General features: G+C 40.0%; 1 protein-coding gene across 2 annotated transcripts; it reads right to left on the bottom strand.

Annotated features, from left to right (window-relative positions):
* Positions 1-430: 430 nt before the first annotated feature.
* Positions 431-19328, bottom strand: Kcnj2 (potassium inwardly rectifying channel subfamily J member 2). 2 transcript variants are annotated; one of them, XM_048795582.1, is made up of 3 exons: positions 19138-19328; positions 11372-11470; positions 431-5524 (listed from the first exon to the last, which is right to left on the bottom strand). In XM_048795582.1, exon 3 carries the CDS (start codon positions 5308-5310, stop codon positions 4027-4029), a length of 1284 nt encoding a protein of 427 aa, XP_048651539.1. In that variant the 5' UTR covers positions 5311-5524; positions 11372-11470; positions 19138-19328; the 3' UTR covers positions 431-4026. The 2 variants fall into 2 exon arrangements, with proteins under 2 accessions (XP_048651539.1, XP_015359011.1); XM_015503525.2 differs by lacking the exons at positions 11372-11470; positions 19138-19328 and adding an exon at positions 10605-10798.
* Between the last annotated feature and the right edge of the window lie 609 nt (positions 19329-19937).

Raw genomic sequence — 19937 nt, 5'->3', positions numbered from 1 at the left:
CTGGCCCTTACAGCACCCTTTTCTAAGTTCTGATCTGTAGTAACAGAATGATAATACCCTGATTTATTTTTTGTGAGAATAAGATAAAATGATACACAAGGTAGAACCTACACATAGCTGAGGCTCAATGGAAAGTTAAATGATACTATTTAACAGAGAATCAAAATCTAAACCTTGTATTTTATTTTTGTGAGTCTTGTTTGCTCATTTTTTTGGTCTTTTCTACCTAGGTCATTCTGTACAAAAACAAAACATGAGCTTGACTTCCTTTAACCTGGATTAAAGTAATCTGCCCCTCTGGTGTACCTGTGTGTTCCGGCAATTTCTATGGCTCTATTCACCCAAACTATCAGGGTTTATGTCCTATTGTTTGGAAATATCTGAGCATTTCTACTGTGATCATAAGGAGGAACAACCATTCTTGCACAAATTTGTTTTCAATTTTTAAGTTTTTATTTAGAAATAATAAAATAAGACATAATATATAAAAATATGTACAACCCATGGTTTGTGCAGTACAATAGGAAGACTTTAGATACAAAAAGGATGGCAAATGGGAAAATAATAACTATCACGATTGTCAAAGGCCTGAATTGTTCAACTCTCTATAGCCGAGAACTGAAATCTAACATCGCCAGAAAAGAAATTCTAGTTGGCTGAGGGTCGTGGGCAGAGAGGTGACTGTGTAACACCAAGATTTGGGGTGGAGGAGCTAGGGATGAAAGGAACTGGTGAAAGAAAGAATGCATCAATAGAACAAAAAACGAAGTCAAACAAATTTTCTCTAGGAATTTGGAAATGACTACAGTGCTAGAGTGACATCTTTAAAATGTCTGATTCAAGTATACTCTTAGAGGGATAGAAAACTATTCCTTTCTCAATAATCAAAATAGAATTCACTTTGTCTACCTTTTATTTAAAAATAGAATAACCAGGAAATCTATGCCTCCCCCAAAAAAATATAATGCCCATCCAGATACGGGCAGACATTCTTTAAAAGGGAATACATCCTAAGGAAATTCAATAGGATTTTGCTTGCAATAGAGAAGCAGCACACATCTGGGAATCGACCCCAGATATTCACGGTGAGTCCCTTCCATCTGCATTCTAGTGACAGGTATGCACTAGTTAAGGAGACCCAGTCAAAGGACAAATATTTTGAAGGTAAACTGCAACAATATATGTCGTGCATTACCTGTGTCTTGGCTCTTGACAAGAAAAAAAAATACATATATATATATATATAGCCACTTAAAGCTTGTAACTATTAAAATGCTAATAACTAGAAAAAGCTTTCAAATTGAACAGTTCATGCTGAAATAAATAACAGAAGAACATAGCAATACGAACCTTATAAGGCTGGTAAATATGTGCTAAAACCATGCTAACCGGTAGCATATAGGTACTAGCTCTCCGAAATTGCTGCACTGAAATTATACTTTCTATGGCAATTTTTTTCCTTTATACACTTCTATTTACATTTGGCTTTAAATATGAAAATATCTGATAAACTTTATAAAATGTACACTTTAAAAACATAGCTTCTGCAAAATTTTCTTGAAAAAAAAAAACAAACCTGTGCACCAGAAATTTTAGATTTTTTTCTCTTTTTCAGAAATAAGTTGAAAGATGTCCCTCCCTCTTCCTTGTCCCCATACCCACCCCCTTCAAATATCTCAAGTCTTTTTAAGTGGTAGCACTGTGTGTTTGGGGGTCCTTCTTTGAGGTCACCCCCATGCTCCACTGCATCTTCATTTAATTTACATATCACTAAATACTCTTTGGTTTGATTGTTTTCCTTTGCAAAACATCATGATAGCAGCAGCTGAAGCCCTCGATAGCCTCTCACTGTCAAAAGTCAAATTGTTCTCTTCTATTAAATCTCCCATTCCCAATTCCTCCAACTCTTAAAACAACTTCCCAAACCTGCCTTTGAATCTGGACTTAAAATAACATCCACGTGCTTAGCATCTTTTTCTCAGTTTCAATGAAAATATCACCACGGTTTTCAAACCCACCAACTTGGAAGGCTCGAAAACAGCAGAAACCGGCATAGTTTTGCAGGCACTGCGTTCAGATATGGCTGTTCAAGAACCAGAGACCATCACGATTGTCCATTTACAAGACATATGACTTTAGAACAAGCTGTATTTTAATGGCATACCAGAATATAATACCATAAGAGAGTTGATTTTGAGACTAATTAAAAAGAAAAGTCAGAAACCCCAGAATTCACAAATAGGGAACTTTAAACTGTAGAAGAGTTCCACTATTGGGCTAAATCAAGGAGGAAAATGTTTCTAGCAAGGCAGACAGCCAGGGAGGAGAAACTTCTGGAAAATAATGTGTCCCTAGTAAACTGCTCTGGGCTCCAAAAGAGACAATGATGGGTTCACATTAATCACGAGAATGCACACAAAGAAGGACTCGACCCCTTTTAAACTATTATCTCCTTTCCCTGTGATTGTGTTGGATTTTTATGGCTCTTTTTGACCCTAAAATACTGGGATATTCTCATTCCTACTCTCTGCCATAAAAATAGGCAAATTTCCTCTCCCTCCTGAATACTGGAGCTGAAATGCTGCATCCAAGTGGTCTGTCCACCCCTTTCTGCACCCCCAGTTTGGCAAGTGCAGCCCTGTCTGACTGTGCAGGATGTACTCCAAACAGACTAATAGGAAGATCAAGCCTGGAGGACAGGCGTGGCATCTTTTCTAAGGTGACGTTCAGCTGGAAATGTCCAGACAGTTGAGGAAATGAACTCAACTGAAAAGTTTAAGTCAATTTATTTTTCATACCAATGGCTGCATGGAGGGTGCCAGGATATGTGCCAAGTTCAATCAAGATCTCATCTTATGGAATACATTTTGGAATGTGCAAAAAGGGGAAGTCCAGAAAAATCTAAGAGCATGTTACCATCTCTCTCACTTGATGCATTAGTCTGGCCAGCATTACCCAGCAGGATAGAAAAGATGTTGATGCTGTGTGTATGTAGGCATGTGTATGTGGACTGTACTTCCCCTTTGTTCTTCCTCTTCTACTTCCAACAGGAAGGGTACATGACAGAACAAAATTTAAAAAGCACTACACTTACTAGACTCCGTGTTTGATGCTGTTTTGTGAATAAGGTGCAAAATGAACAGGCGGTTTGAGGTCTTGCTGAGGTTCAAAATTATTGTCTCTTGATTTCAAGGCCACCCATGGGGCTTTGTTTCCTTTTTAGTATAAGCTCCACTGTGCAAAAATGTGCATTATCTTTGGTATTTATTTTAGGTAGTCTAACTTAAAATTTTAGATAACCCATTGACATCAGGAGAAAGGAAAAAAAAAAAAACCCAGAGGCTACCATTTGGCTAGTGTTACATAATGCCCTTATGTAACGAGAGAGAGAGAGAGAGAGAGAGAGAGAGAGAGAGAGAGAGAAGAAAGAGAGAGAAAAGAGAGAGAGATCAGTTCTAGGAAACAGATTACTGGCCTCCAAAAAATCAGGCTCTCAGTTTTGGCAGTTAATAGCCAAATACTTGCCACTTTGAAGCGCATCATGAGCTTTCAACAAAGTTCAACACTGACTTTTAAATTACATAAAAGAAAAACTACACTGCAACAAAAATACGATTTGTGTTCATGTAGTTAGCAGCTTTTCAAAAAAATTAAGGCAGAGTCTTGCCTTTGTTATGCCATTAAAAACACTCTTGTTCCCTAAAAGAAGCATTCTGGATAAGTCAGATACCCAACCAAGGCTTGCCTGCAAATTCAAGTTTTGTAAAAACACAAAACAACACATAAAAGCCCATAACTTATTCTACAACATGTATGTGCCATCGGGTCACGCAAAGGCCTGGTTAGTGCTTTACATCAATCATGGAGCTTACAGTCTTTCTTTGAAACCATTGTGCTAGCCTCAGTCCCTGGTGGCCACTTGCCTTGACCCACCTCTTGACCAGTACCGTCGTCTGTTAACTGTTTCAGGCCTCTGACCAACAGACTGTGGAGTAAAGTAAATATTCCAGAGCAGGAATCAGTCAGTCATATCTCGGATTCCCGTCGTAAGGGCCTGGGCTCTAGAGGTACACTGGCCTGGTTGTGGAGGTCTATGTCTGGGGGGGTGTCTGTACTAGTGCTTTCGGGAACTCCGTTTTCACTGTCTTCCTCCTCTTTGCTTGTGAGGGCGACTTCATTTTCATAGCAAAATGAATTAGCATTTGAGAGGATATATTTCTTCTCGGCTAAGTCTCTGGCACTACAAAGTGGAGTGTTGGGGACTTCGTAAGTCTTGTGGAACCTGGAATAGTCCACCTTGTAGTAGTGCTTCTCCTCAAAGAGGACTGGCTCGTAGCGGTGGCCCCAGAGGATCTCATTGGCCAGGTAGGAGCTTCGGCACTGCGTGGTCATGGCAGTGGCCTCTACCATGCCTTCCAGTATGACGACAATTTCAAAGTCTGCGTTATCAATGTCCTGCTTACTCAGATCATATAAAGGACTGTCTTCGTCGATTTCATGGACGATAGTGATTGGGGACACTAGAAATATACGGTCAATCCCACTGTCAAACCCCACATTGATGTCTATCTGATCCAGGGGGATGTACTCCCCTTCGGAAGTAATTCTGGATTTGAGGAGCTGCGCCCGCACGTGCGCTTCCACCAAGTGGCTTTTGCGAAGGTTGCCCACTCGCCACATCAAGCATAGCTTGCCGTCTCTCATGGCGATCACAGCATTGTGACTGAAGACGAGGGTCTCGTTTCTCTTCTTGGGCTTGGCCATCTTGGCCATGACCGCGCCGATGATGAAGGCGTCAATGATGCAGCCCACGATGGACTGGAACACCACCATGAAGACGGCGATGGGGCACTCATCCGTGACACACCTGAAGCCGTAGCCTATGGTGGTCTGGGTCTCAATGGAGAACAGGAAGGCGGCCGTGAAGCTGTTGACCTCAGACACACAAGCTTTGCTCTCCTTGGATGCATCCAGATCCCCATGGAGCAGAGCAATCAACCAAAACACACAGCCGAAAAACAGCCACGAGAGGACAAAAGCCAGGCAGAAGATAACCAGCATCCACCGCCAGCGAATGTCCACACACGTGGTGAAGATGTCCGCGAGGTACCGTTGTCCCTTCTCACCCACGTTGATGAACTGGACATTGCAGTGGCCATCCTTCTTCACAAAGCGGCTCCTGCACTGTTGTCGGGTGTGGACTTTGCTCTTCCCGTTCCCAAAGCCATTGGCAACCGCCATGGTGGCCAGCTTCATGCCGTCCTCTTCCGAAGAGACAATGCTGTAGCGGTTGGTTCGCACACTGCCCATCGCTTCTGCTGTGGACTCCAGTGCTTCTGCTTTGGAAAACAGTCTGAGTTTTTGCAAAACCCTTTGGAGAAACAGTTTTGAATGTTCGGTGAGGACACGTACACAAAAAATGAGGAGAGATAGGTGTCTCCAGGAGCCTTGGGGTACTACCAAGGTCTGTCAACTGACATGCAGAGGTACCTTAGTAACTCAGCAGACATCCAGGGAACATGTCCTGCAAGGAAAGACAGACCATTCATTACAGAAGTCATTCTTAAGAGAGTCCTAAGGCAACAAACCCTGCCCTGAGAAAGCACTGAATTGCAGGCATTTTAATTTCTTTGTCTCCTAATTTTTGTTTTCAATTTTTATTTGAAAGCATAAACTCATCAAGTTATTTAGGACAGTAATTCCACCAGAATTTCAGGTTCTTTTTCCTCTCACGTTTTTTTGCCACTGAATTCTATCTTCTTTTTGCCTTCTCTACTTGCTAGGTTCTCAAGTCCTTACACAGAAGAAAGACTTTCTGGTGGCCAGGCTTGTTGCAAAGCTGTTAGAACCAGGACGTGTCTAGGGAACATTTTGTGAGTGCAGCCTTGATATTAATAGACTTGCATGTGCACTATGGGATAGTATCCCAGCCCTTGACGGCAAGGTGGAAGTTGGGAGGTACAGACTATTTTGCCTAAATTATAAAACTGAGCAGACAGCCTTTAGAATCATCTGAAATGGATCCCGGCTGCTGGGTACTGTTTGGGCTTGCTCCATCATTTCACACGCTGGAAGCAGCCACTGTGCAGAAATGCCTGATAACATCTCAGTTAGTGCAAGTGATTCTGACTTGAAGACACAGATTTGCTCCGGGGAATAGAGAGCGATTCTGTTGCCTAGCAATGAGAGTCCTGAAATTCTCCAGAGATGGGACTGCCATGTGTAATGACAGGCTAGGAAGTAAGCACCTTTGTGCCAAAAGACCAGGTCTTTAGCGGATTTAGATAAGGCAGGAACCCATTTTGTGTGGGTCCAATGCTGTGTTCCCTCAAACAGAGACAACTCTGTAATCAAAGTGGCTCATAAATGCCAGTCGGCTGGCTTTCGCTTGGAGTGCTTCTGTTTGCAATAGGTTCCTATGGAGAAGGCACTCACCTTTACTTAACATGAGCAAATAGTAGTTTTCAGTTTTCTCCTATTGCCTCATTCTCTCCTAGGTAAAAACTGCCTACTTGATTTGACATCCCATCTTGGCTCCAAAGAAACTGTGCTTTTCCTTGACTAACTATCAAAAGCCTAAGAGAAAGTCATTTTCCTTACCAAATACATATAGGCAAAGCTAACAGAGCCTAGAATTAAAAAAATAACAGTGATTCTCAACTTCTGGAACAATCAAATCCATCTCCCGTGTCTAAGGGGGACAATGAACAATAATACATAGAAAGGATCAGAAATTTCTTGAAGCCCTGGTAACAAAGACTCCACTTTTTCTACCTCCCCCACCCCCGCCCCAAAGCCACATTAAGATTAAGCAGTTAACAGAACCATTGGCAGCCAAACCAGCTGCAAACAAATCAGGCAAACCATTTCTCTTAGTTTTGTGCATCCCTTTAAAATGAGGCAAGGTGCATTGTCTTTGAAAATGTCTTGTTACAATCTTTTGACTTCTCCCTCCACATCCAAGTTATTATGCAAGAATGTGCCCCAACACATTTTTCCTGAGATTAGTCATCTATGAAAATTGCAATGTGTGTTACATTTTGGCAGCTTTTGACACCTAAATGATGCCCGATTTGAAAGTGCCTTTGAATTACTTTATAAAAAGAAGTTACTGTGCCTTCCCAGATTTCCACCTGCTTCAATGTTTTGTCTGCTTCCCTGTGAAGTTTGCACTTGGACAAAAGAAAAAAAGAATCATATTCCTCAGGATTCAAGATCCTGGGCATGGAAAGATTTTTTTTTTTTTTTTAATACAGGGATTTCAGTTTATTTGGCTCACATGGAATTGCCAAGCGTTTCTACACAGAGACAGAAATATAACATTAAATGCAGGTGTACTTTTCCGAAAAAGGGGAAAGAGAGACTTCCTTAAAGTGTGCTAGTATCTTTGAGTTCTGCTTGGCTTTAGGACCCTTTATTATAAACTGACACCAAGAAATGCCCTCTTCACAATTCAAAACAATCCTTCCATCCAAGTTACCACTGGGGTACATGAGGAAGCAGATTCAAATTTCTTCAGACTTATTTCTGCACTCTTTTCGGATTAAAACATAACCATCATATGAAAACTAAAGGCTGCATTATGACTTCCCAAAAATCTTGACCCCAGGACATTTGTTTAAATTCCACAAATCACACAATACCAACTTCCTATGAATAGCTGCCCGCCTTCAGAACCTTGAAAATAGCCTGTATCAAGCGACTATTATTGTCTTGTTTCCATTGCTAATGACAGAATTTGTTCCACATGTGGAGCATCACTTAAAAATTTTACCATTTCTTCCTGGAAAGGGGAAAAGAAGAGTTGGTTTCTTTTTCTTCTTCTTTTTTTTTTTTTTTTCTTTTTTGCTTAAGGCAAAATGGGAACTTTGGTCACTTCAAATAAATATACCCCCAAACAGATTTATGTGTATATATGTGTGCACTCGTATTGTATCTACTCAGAGTCTGAGGAGCTAATTACATAACAAAAGACTAAAACTTGCCAAAGTCTGATAGGGTAACTATCCTAGTAAGTCACCACAAAGATCCCCTTTACTGTTCCCCTGCCCACATGTCCAAGTGACTTTAGGCAAACAGAGACGTCTTTACGAGCTCCTCTGTCAAAGGAAATCACTAACTCATGAACATCTGGGAAAAGCTTTCATTTAAAACACAGGACTTTTATGCACCTTTATTCCATTTGATGTTTTGAGAAAGAGTTGATTAGGAGTCTAGGGAACATTAAATGATTTGACTTCTTGATGGCTATAGTTCTGGAGAGTTGGTATTTGATTTGATGAACAATATATGAATTCCCCTATCAGCCCAAATACCTAAGGGGCCTGAAGTAAACTCAATGGACACAAATAATCATTTCACTCCAGCCATAACCAATGATGCAGAAAGTATTCCTGGGAAATTGAGAGGCCACATGTGGTGCTGTTCATGTTAAGACTATTTATAGGCTGAGCCAAAATTAAGCATAAGCAATGGAAAAAAATAGTTCAGCACTTCAATCTTAGGTAGATATTAAAGGAGAGAGGGCTATGGATAAATACAAGGTCAAGGAGTTACATGGTACAAATGGAGGGAATATAAGTTATTTTTGCCATAAAAGAAATAATTCCAACAGGCAGATAACAACCATGGAAAAGATAATCATGACAGCAAATGAGAATAGTTCTGCCACGTGGTCTTGGTGTACAATGAATAAGAAAGTTTCTGACTAAGGACAGGACATAGAAGAAAATGTGCAGGGTTGAGAGAGAGAGAGAGATTTGCTAATGATTGTTCAGAGCAGCTATTCCCCAGCTGACGCCATATAGACCAGCCTGAGTGTGCTCTGGGCACAAGTTGCTACGTGAGCACAACTGCTAGCAAAGCAACCTCTTGGAAGCTCAGTAAACAGAAGGGAGGAGGAGGGGACCATGGGGGGGGGGGAGTTGCACCAGTCCATCTATGTGAATGCCATCTCTGACATTTGTGCTGAACAATGCATGCTACATTGCTCACCATTTGCATATGATGGAAAATACACAGATTTAGTAAACAAAAATAGACACATAAAACAAATTGAAATGGTCCAACTGTTTCGGTAAAGACGTGTTTAATCTTTCAGGCCACTCAAAAGTCATACAAGGACTCTAGAGCTAGCCAGCAATTCTTCAGCTGGAGAGTCTGAAGGATATAGAAAGACCACGTTCTTACAGAAAGAAAAAAAAAAGAAAATACTACATTCACAACGGTGTGAAACAAATATTCCTTATGGATACCAATAACAAAAAATTAAGTACCCCCCAACATATAAGGAGGAGGGGCAAAAAGCAAAATAAAATTATGTTGACCCTCAACTCTCACCCCTCCCACTGTCCTTGAAGTAACATCTCTCACTCCTTCTGAACATTAGGATTGCTCAGAATCATGGCAAAAACAAATATAATGCTTGGAAGTGAGCAAGAAGAAACTGATATGTGTAAAGGTAATGCACAGTGGATATAAAACATATTTATCAAGGGAAAACTTACAATATATTGATTATTCATGTGAAAACAAATGGCAAAAGGCAATGTGCCCTTTCTGCATACCCCTAAACCGGTTTTCAAATAATGCCCTATTTTGTAACAGGTACACTCTTGAGTTTATGAAAATCTCCAGAATCCATGCCTCATCCTAGTAACCACACCGCTGACAGGCTTAGCCTGACACACGCAGCAAACTAACCACCCGTTTCCTATCTCTATTTTTTTTTTTCAACTGTCATGATGAATCCATGTTATGATGCAATATTTTTGCAGAATCAAGTCATTTTGATGGTTTTGCTTGCTTAAAACCACAGTATCTTCAAGCTAGGCATTTATACCATTATTAGTAAGAATAACAAATGGCTTAGGGCAGAGTGACATACAATGTGAAAGTTTTGCGGTTCTCAGGCTCAAATCCAACTCTGGCTCCTGCTCTCTTAACCCAGCAAAGCAACTTTGAGAAACTCACTCTGTTTGGAACTTGAAGCTATACTTGAATCAACTAGGGGAAAAAAAAAAAAAGACATCGAAGCTATGCTTGAATTAACTAAGCGAAAAAACAAAACAAATGATCAAAAAAAAAAAAAAAAACTCCAAGGAGCAAAGTTGCTGAGTNAAAAAAAAAAAAAAAAAAGACTCCAAGGATAGAAAATAAATAGTGCTGTGTCCCAAGGTTTGCCAAGGTCTGAGACCAGGGCTTGAGTTTCACCTCTACCCCTCAGCCACCTTCTTTCCTCTATGATCACCCTTCTTAGAGGGAGAATCGCAGACTGTAGCCCTTGCCTCCAAACCCAGTATCTCACTACAGCTGGTGCATTGGAAGTTATGAGCACAAACAGATGCTGCAGAGAAATCTGTTTCTATTGCTCAACTGTTCCAAGCATGTCTCAGTATTTTTAGCTCCGAGGGTGTTCTGGTGCGCACACAAACTATATAGGCTTGAGCTGGGACTCCAAAGCGTGGGGGAGCACTACAGCAACGTGACAGCTGGGCACCTCTCGAGCAGCAGGGCAGGGTAGTTTAGGGCACGGTGGCCCGAGTCCATTTCCGAGGACACACAGCGAGAGAGAAGGAGTGAAGAAAACACATAGCAGCCCTTACCTGTTGCTGGCACAGGAGCATGGGGACATGGAGTGGAAGTGGGGGGTACAGAGGCATGTAAGATCCAGTGGTTTGTAAAATTGAGTGAGCCGAAGCAAACCAGAATTCCCAAGACCCAGCTTGCCGGCGCCGGGAAGGCTGCGCGCTGGCCAGGGCTCCAGTGCGCTCTGCAATATCCTGGGCTCTTTTGAGGCTGTACATGCGATACCGGCCCTTCTGACTCCGCCCCCCGGCCGCTGCCGGCCAATCGCACGCGGTGGCCCCGGGAACCGCGGCGGGGAGGGGTGGATGCTACACCCGCTTCCCGCGGCGCAGCCTGCCAAGGGAACCTGCTGCCGCTTCCTCCCCCTCCACCCTCCCAGCCTGGTCCGGGAGTCGGGCCCGGCTGGGGAGGAGGAAGTTGCGGCCCAGCTGGGACAGCAGCAGGTGGGAAGGTCCGCGTCCGGGCTTTTGCGGCTGTCTAATTGCAGCCTGGCCTTGGGCAAAGCTTCCTACTCTTCTCCTAGCCCCACACTTTCCGCTTCGAAGGGCCTGCGCCGTGCCAGTGCTGGGGTGAGACGTTGCCGCCGTCTTCCTTTACCCTGCCTCCCACCCTAAGCCCTCAGTCTCTCCAAACGGGACCTGCAGCGCACAGAGGAGCGGCCAATTAAGTGGGGAAAGGGGCTGGGACCAGCGCGCAGAACCCCACGGGATTTAGACGCGCACAAGTGTAGCGACTGCTAAGCGGCTGGGCTATTTCTTCTCCCGACTGTTGGAGAATTACTTACAAAGCGCCTAGACTTCCCTGGAGGATGAACTGCTCGTTCTCTCTCGCCTTGTCCGCCCTCAATCTCTTCCTCCACCACCGCCCGGCACGCTCTGCTGATCTAAAATCAGAACAATTAGAGAGTAATGAATTCTCTGGAACAGCAACTCCTACAGACACTCAGCTCTGCCCTCGCACCAGCGCCTCCCAACCCTCCTTCCCAGCAACCAGGCAAGAGCGTGTAGACCCTTAAAAATCAGCTCAGTGTTAACCGGGTCTAGAGTCTGGAAGTTTGCAAATTCATCTGTGTGCGTTTGTGTGTGTGTGTGTAAAAGTGAGCGCATATTATCTCTGAGTTCTTCGGTGTCAAACGAAGCTTCGCTCTTAAAGGACACGACGTATTTAAAAGTCCTTTCCTTCCACTGTGTTTGCAATTCCTGTGTGTGTGTGTATATATATATATATTTTCTGTTTTTTCCTAAAGCGATCAAATGCCGCTTTCAGGCGGTGTATGAGACCTTTTAAGGGGCTCCTTGAGTCACCAGCTACTTCGTCAAACTAGCTCTTATTCTGGACTGTCCAGCTCGGGTGAATTTTTGCGATTAAGAGATGTGAAACGGACAATTCCAAGAAGGGCGCTGCGCGGGTACCCACCTCCTAGTCTCATATCCTCACGTGGCCCCTAGGAGGTGCTGGTGAAATGTGCTTCGGTTTTACAGCTACGTAGTTAATGCTGCGTTACCAAGTGTGCCTGGTTTTGTAGCTCTGAGCAAGACACTTAAATTAAAAGGGTATGGAATAGGTCACGCATGTGCTGTGACTGTTCTGATAACCAAATGGCGGTGCTGTTCCATTTAGTTTGTAGGGATTATGCAGTACACCCAGGCTTGTTACTAACTCTTTTTTGTCTTTTAAAGCTTTGTACGTGGGAATACTGTCTCACACAAGGGAGGTCTACTTTAACATTTATTAAGTCACGTATTATTTAGAAATAGCTTGGATTATATTTGCTATTATAAAAGGATGCATAAGAACCCAGGCCATAGCTCAAATGCTAAAAGAACCTGCCGGTAGACAAATAAATCCTGTATCAGCCAAAGGATAAAAAATGAGTTAACAGCTCCCTCCCACTTCCATAAGCTTCTTCAGAAATGCCCTTTCTCTTAGATTTCTTCTTAGAAATGGTCTGGAGTCAGATAAATACCCTGAAATATATTAAGACTAAATGGAAAAAGAAAATTAATCACTTATATATTTTCTCTTCTTTCCTATGATTCTATGGTTGCACCTGCAGATGGCTATTAGTTTTCTGAACCAAATGCATTTAGAAAGGCAACACTTTTTTCTCTTTTTGACTCCAGGTAATGAGCTCTGTTTGAAAATCAATCATGCAGAAATAAATGCCAGTTTTCTGAAACTTGGGTTGAAATTTTTTTCCTTTAATAGTCTAAGTAAAATGAATAAACCACAGGGGAAGACAATTTGATACAAAAAAATCATTACAGAAATGAGTACAAAGTTTTAAGATGATTGGCTGCATCTATTAAAGGCACATAATAAACATATCTCAGTCTTTCTCAACAATCATCAGCATCATCTTTATCCACCTCTCCCATGGACTGAATGACATACAGTAAAGGTTACATCTGGTAAGAGAAAGTTGAAGAAATATTAATGTTTTGGGCAAGAAATTTGATTTTCAGAATAGAATCTTTACCTTAATTGTTTAGCTAAGTAAGGAAACATGAACAATCAATTTTTAAAACTCAAACTCCATAAATGTATGATAGCATTGCATACTCAAATGTTGCATTTTAAAAACAAAAGCATATAAGTGAATTCTAATTAATAAGTGACTTTTCACTATATCCCTATTAGGAAAATTCAAGCGTGCCAAGCACTTGAGCAAATGTGCTTTTTTTGGAGCAATGTGTGATACTGATTTTTCTAGTCAATCTCTCTCTTTTGGCTGAGTCAGGCCTTATTTAGCAAAAATCCCCATTAGTTTTGGACACCATTGCAGATAGACATTGGGATCCATCCGTGGATTAAATTTTTCCAGGGAAATGACAAATATGCTCTTCCTGAGAAGCTACCTATAACAGTAGAGTCAAATATTCGTCATGATCTAGATCTGCATTCAGGTTGTGAATGGGCATGTGACACACAGGGTAATTGTTTCACTAGCAGCACAGATCTTTCCTTTGCACTTATATAAGATATGATCCCCAACAATTAAACATGTTTTCAGACTTCTAATAACTGTATTAAATAGTTCAAGACCACAATAATAAGAAATGAGATGTTCCTGACATTTGTATCTATCAGGTATTAAGAACCACATATTAATCTTCTGAGTACTAATTGATGATAACAAATCATCATCAGATTAGCTGGAAATGTAGTCAAGATGAATTTGCAATCTGCTGTTTTGGTGACAGCCACAGTTTATGCTACTTTAAGGCATTAATTCTTATCTACTGGAAAATAGCTTTGGTTTTAAAAATCATGCTGTTTCACTTATCACGTGGGTAATATTCATTCATATTATATTCAATGAATGTATTTGTTGAATAAGTATTTTGTGCTTTGGCTATATGCTAGGTGACACAGGGACAGGAAAGCCCTAGGAGGAGCAATTTCAGCCCTTAGGAGTTCACAACTTCTGGTTGAGATAACAATACACATATGAAACATTCAAATGGTAGAAGATTTACTATGTGTGACATACTAGCATGAGTAGGAATATTAAGGATGCTGAGAAGACACCAAAACCACAATTGCCTCCTCTTTCAGCTAATGTGCCAAACACCCATTATGTCTGGATTAGCTTGTATATTTGTAGTCATATATATAAATTACAAGATGCTTCTAAGAATGGCCTATTCTCATTCAGTGTCTCAGTCTACTGTCTACTCTAAGAAAATAGGATTTATTCCATAAGCGTTATTTGCTTCACAAAATGGCAATAATGCCATTTTTATCTGGCATACCTGGGAATGCAGCATTTTATATAATAGTTTTCCTAAATGATTGAAATTTGTTTGGGTGGAAACTATTCTCTCTGCGTTATTGTATCTAGTTCTCTGATTGCTTTTAGAGTGCTCTGTACCTATTTATAGTGTAGCATAATTTGTTCTTTTTTAAAAATGTTTGTTTCTACTTACCTATTGCAGACTTTGCAAAATCTAATGCAATGTCTTTTTTATTTATAAGTCCTTGTTGCCTTGCACTTGGCCAGGGACATCAGTCAGTCTCCATAAATGTCAACTGAATAATGAAATGAACAAATATTTTTGAGTATAATTTGATTTGAATAATGACTCAGTATGAATATAGTAAACATAGCAATTTCATTTTTACCTGCAATATGGTGGACCTATCAGTGTATAGAAAAGCCATTTCCTCTCCGTTAAATGACTCTAAACCAAACTTAATTAAGCCTTTCTGCGTGTTCTTCCTTCTCCGTTAGTATGAGTCTTCACATTTCTCCTTCTGACAGTGTGCTTTGAATCTGTCAGCCTGTCACTGTGCTCTGTCTAATGTGTTGATTCTAATCTGCACTGGGCTGACAAATTATGTAACTACGGTTGTTAAAAATATATGTAAAATAAAACCAAATACGATCTAACACATCTAAAGATGTAATTTTGAAATAGTATGAACAGATGCTGGATTTGAAGTCATCTTCTCTTGGTCAGTTTTCTTTTTGGATAAAAGAGCTTCAGGATATGAATTTATGGCATCTATTTTAGATTTGCATAGTACTTACTTCCCTTAGTGCTTGTATTTGCTGTGTTATGAATAGTTGAAGAAGAGCTTTGGGTAAGGAAGTACCTGTGTGTTTGCAACTGTTTATATACACATATATACATATGTGTGTGTGTGTGTACAAAACCTCATATTATTCATTCAGTGATATTTCAGTGCTTCCTGTGTCCATTTATTATCATGATCTTTATTTTCCATCAAATCTGGTAAAAATCAAAAGCAGTCAGTGGGACTGCTTTTTTTAAGGAACTCACACTTCTAGAGCAGGCAGGTAACTATTTAGTAAATTACCTCTTCTGTCATGCTCTGGAAGTCTTCATTAATCTCATGTGGGTGAGACAATTATACTCTGAAAATATCATTTTCATCTCAGGGCCAGCCCTTACATTAGTGTTCTTAACACAATGATTACAATGATTGTTTCATCTTTGTTATCTGTGGGAGGGGGGGGTTAGTTCTCTCAAAGGTCATGAGCCCTACAGACTCAGTTCATCATCTCTTGCCAGGGATGACAGCTCTTTAGGCAAGGTAGTCCTGACATAAGCATAGGTCATTCATTGGTCAGGAAAGGAGCCAAATGCCAATCATTATGCACACTCATCACTACCACAGGGGGAAGATGAGCCTTAATACTGTGGCTCAGCAGTCTTATCATTTAATAATAGTGATGAAATATTAATAAGAAGGCCAACAATAAGCCAGCACATACTGAAGGCTTTCCCGGAAGGAAGCAGGCATTGTTCTTGTTCTTTGCAGGACATGCTAAAGCTATGGTAATGCATTGCATGAAACTTTTACAAAAGAAAATAATGCAAAAGAAGGGGAAAGGAGCAGACCCAAGGAAATAGTCTTTGGAAATCAGTGTTTCTAAAGGAGACAGGAGCACCTTCAGTAGCCACTGGGGAAGTAAGCCTGCCTCTGGCATCCATAGTGCCCTCCCTAGCCCAGTGGGAGATACCCCCAGTAAGATGTGCTACAATTGGTAACTTAGTGTCTCAAGCACCTAGAAGAATGTCTCCCTGCTTTACTAATACCTCCTCAGAAGACCACAAGAGTCATGCAACTTGGCTTTATCTAAAACCAACAACAAAGAAAAAGACTTCAGACAGGAAAGGCTGGGCACTTTTGCAGATATTTAAGAAATATGCCACAATCTATGAAGAAACATTTTTTGAGTGATATCAACAATGCTGAAAGGATACTTTGGGAAAAAAGAGTATGTAACCCAAATGCCTGGGTTTGGGGATGTGGGCCTTGACAGTATATAGCTTTTTAATTTTATTTCTTAATGTATTTTAAGTGTTTGTTTATTGTCAAAACAATGCATGCTCGTTGTGAAAAATGTAAAAGATTTTAAAAGCATTATAAAATGTAGAAGGATGTAGAAGAATATAGAAAATAAAATGAATCTACACCCTATTATTAGGAGAAAACTATTATAAATAAATGCTTTGTAATACATATTCCCCTTTTCCCTATATTTCGATTTTAAGTCATTTTTAGTTTACAATTTTAAAGTCAACTGTATCACACTTTTTGATGAATGTCATATTTTTTATATTTATCTAAGTATTTGACGCAATTAAAATAATTTGAAAGCACATATTTGAATGATCACCATATTTTATGTCTGTAATATATGTGAATGATAATCCTTGTATCTTTAAATTTATTTTTATGTAGAATAATGATTTTCTTCATCTTTACTAATATCTTAGAATTCTAGGTGTAGAATTACTAGGTCAAAGTTTATGAACTCTTAATTTTTTTTTCTTGCTGCAGTTCTTTCACATCAAATACCGAAATATTGAATTTCAAGGATGTTCTTAATTATATAACTTTGATGTTGGAAGTGGCATTTCTCGGTGGGGAGGGGTTGAGGTTTGAGTGGCCATGGAATGTGTCTGCAACCTCCATCTGCCCCTTACTAACTGTGAAAGATTGTTCCAGGGATTAGAAATCATATATGTAAAATTCCTGAGACACAGTGATCACCCAAATAGTGGCAGTTATTTATACTCTAGCTGCCCCTGCTGTTGCTATTAATGATGATAAAAATGGCAAGGTTAACAAGTTAGTTGGTGGTGGAATAAGCCATTTCTACAATAAACCTTTAAGTAACAGAACTCTCTTGCAGTGCCTGACTCATCATAAATGAAGAGGAGCCTGAGGAGTTGAGGAACATAATCCAGGGGTACCTCTAAGTGCAGGCTGGTGTCAAACAGAGGAAAGCATTTTTTTCCCCCCTAGTTGGTCAGGATTCGAATAAACTTGGGAGTTTCTTAAAGAGATATTAGGATGGACCATTAAATCTGGGTCCAATTTTAGACTCAGGACAAGGATGATGAGTTGACACTTCTTTCTTTATGCAGAGAGGAGGGATCCACAGCTAACTTGGGAGAAGAGTAGGAAATGGAAGCCAGCCAGTTGGAGCAGCCCTCAGTCTGGCATTTCTTCATCCTTCACGTCTGGCTACAGCCTGCCATGTTATCTTTCCTTCTGCTTTGTTTCTTAAGGTGATAAGAAAGAGACATAGAAATTACACTTTCTAATAAATCTCCTCCTGCCAGTGGAGGCTATAGATACGGCTTCTAAGCCTACCCATCCAAAATCCAGTATTTCTTCCTTTGCTCTCTGTAGAATATAATTTCTCATAACATTCTGCTCAGACATGTCTGGAAACACACAATAAGCCTCTATGGTTTTCAGAGACGTTTACTAATTCCCCATAATTTTTTTTCTTCCCTGACTCTAAAATATATAAAGTTTGACTTTCTGCTCCTCCTCTAGTTCCCGGCTCTAAACGTTTGGTTCAATTTTCCTGCTTCCCCATGGGGAAGCTTCTTCCATTATAAAAATAAATTTGATTGGTATCTGAGTTGGTTTGAACTTTTCCCCTATCGTTGACTGGTTTCCCTTTTGCAGATGCATATCCTCAACTGATGTTTAATTTCAGTCTTGATGAATTTTTGTTCTAATATTAAAAGTCTTCTTGCACAAGTTACGTACAAATAAACTGGTATTACAACTGGCAAAAATAAAATGCTCTGCCCAACTATCACCAATACCATTTGTGATGACTACTGACATATAAATGTTAATAAAAGCATGATTTTAAAGAGAACGCAAGTTACAACATTCTCATTTTATAAGTGTTTTGTTAAATATTTTAATGTACTTACTAGGATCAAATCTGGATAATTCTTCTTTGGCTCTTGAATTTGAACTACATCCAGTCCATTTTAAGGGTTAATAAAATTCAAATTGATTTTCACTATCAATAAGTGTTTTTTGAAATTGTGTCTAGGATTAGCAGTAAACTGAATTTAAACAAAAACAAATTCTTTGGCTAGTGTTTTAGCTTCTGATCTTTTTATCAGTAAAGATCTCGTTTCAAAATCTGTACTTTTACCAAAGTCTGATCTTTTGTATGGTTTGCATAACTGACTCACCGAGTATTAGCAAGACAGGAACTGCACTATAAATAATGCCTTCTTTGCAATCTGATTGCCATTTCCCTGTGTGTAAACTGAAATACACAAAAACTCATACTGTAACTGTTAAGTCAACTTGGGGGAAATAATCGGTAAGGAGAGCTACCTTTCACATTTACTGAGATTGAACCTGTTTACATGTTAACACAGGCGATAGTGCTCGCAAATCCCGAAAAATAATGTTATATTTCCCACTTGGGCAAAGATCAAACCCCAAAACCTTTGCTCTTATTGTATATTAATTTTATAAAAGACTATGTGAAAGTTGACAGAAAGCAATTTCAAAATATATAGAAACACGCATACACACATTTTATCTGTTGACCCAGTAGTGACACATTTAAAAACCTCTTATAAGAGGGGGATGAGGATAGATTTTCATTTGCATTTATACACTCTGACAGAGGAGCTGCAGTCAGCTCTAAGATTCCCTCTCAGTAATTTGTTTTCATGATTCTGATTTTATGATGCTCAGAGACCAGATACATTTCACAATTTGCAATTTAAAAAACCTTCTACTCACCCTTTGCACGCACATTCCTTATGCATTAAAAAAATGAAAAAAAATCAAAATAGATACTGGCAATTCTCAGAATTTTTGGAAAGAAGAATCTTCTATGAGACTCTGAGGCTCAAGAGGCTCAACAGCTTCTGCAATACAGTAAAACACGAGAAAAGGACAGATAACTTAAGTAGCCCTTTTTTAGAGTAGAAGACAATAAAAATGCTCCTTTTACTTCCTTCCAGAAGTGATCTGAATATCTACCTGGTCACAGCGTGACTTAACACAACAAGATTTAGTCACTAATGCAGTTTGCACAGTTTTGAATCCATACAGTACAATGGAAATGCATGCAAGTTCCCTTAATCCTAGGCTCAAAATGAATCAGTGCTCTTCTCTGAGTGAATTAAGCACAGGAATTAGTTTACTGCCTTCTATACTGTTTTTATCTTTTTCCCTCATTCATTCATGATTTGCTTTTGCTCATTCATCCTCTCCCAGGTCCATATTATTTCAAGTCCTTCAAGAAGGGGATTAGGACCGCCACAGAGCTGCTGATCCAAGCCCAGTCCTCTCATTTATTTCACTACCATAACTTAGCACTTGATTCATCCATGAAAATGCAGCTCAAGACCTGTGTGGTTACAGCTCCACATGCTTCATTCAGAAACATCACCTATCAAAGCCACATGCCGGAAAAGCACCCGAAATGCTTGATTCCATAAAAGCCAGTCATAACCCACAGGTTGAGACAGTCTCACCAGAAAAAAAAAAGAAATAAAAAACAACAACAACAAAATTTTGGAATTATTTCTCCATAA

Source organism: Marmota marmota, unplaced genomic scaffold (assembly GCF_001458135.2).
Source record: "Marmota marmota marmota unplaced genomic scaffold, marMar, whole genome shotgun sequence".
NCBI lineage: Eukaryota > Metazoa > Chordata > Mammalia > Rodentia > Sciuridae > Marmota > Marmota marmota.
The sequence above is the reverse complement of the archived record's forward strand: the minus strand, read 5'-3'. Positions and strand labels throughout refer to the sequence as shown.

Excerpts from the sequence above, each read along its gene's own strand:
- Kcnj2 (XM_048795582.1), bottom strand. The coding sequence starts at position 5,310 with ATGGGCAGTGTGCGAACCAACCGCTACAGCATTGTCTCTTCGGAAGAG.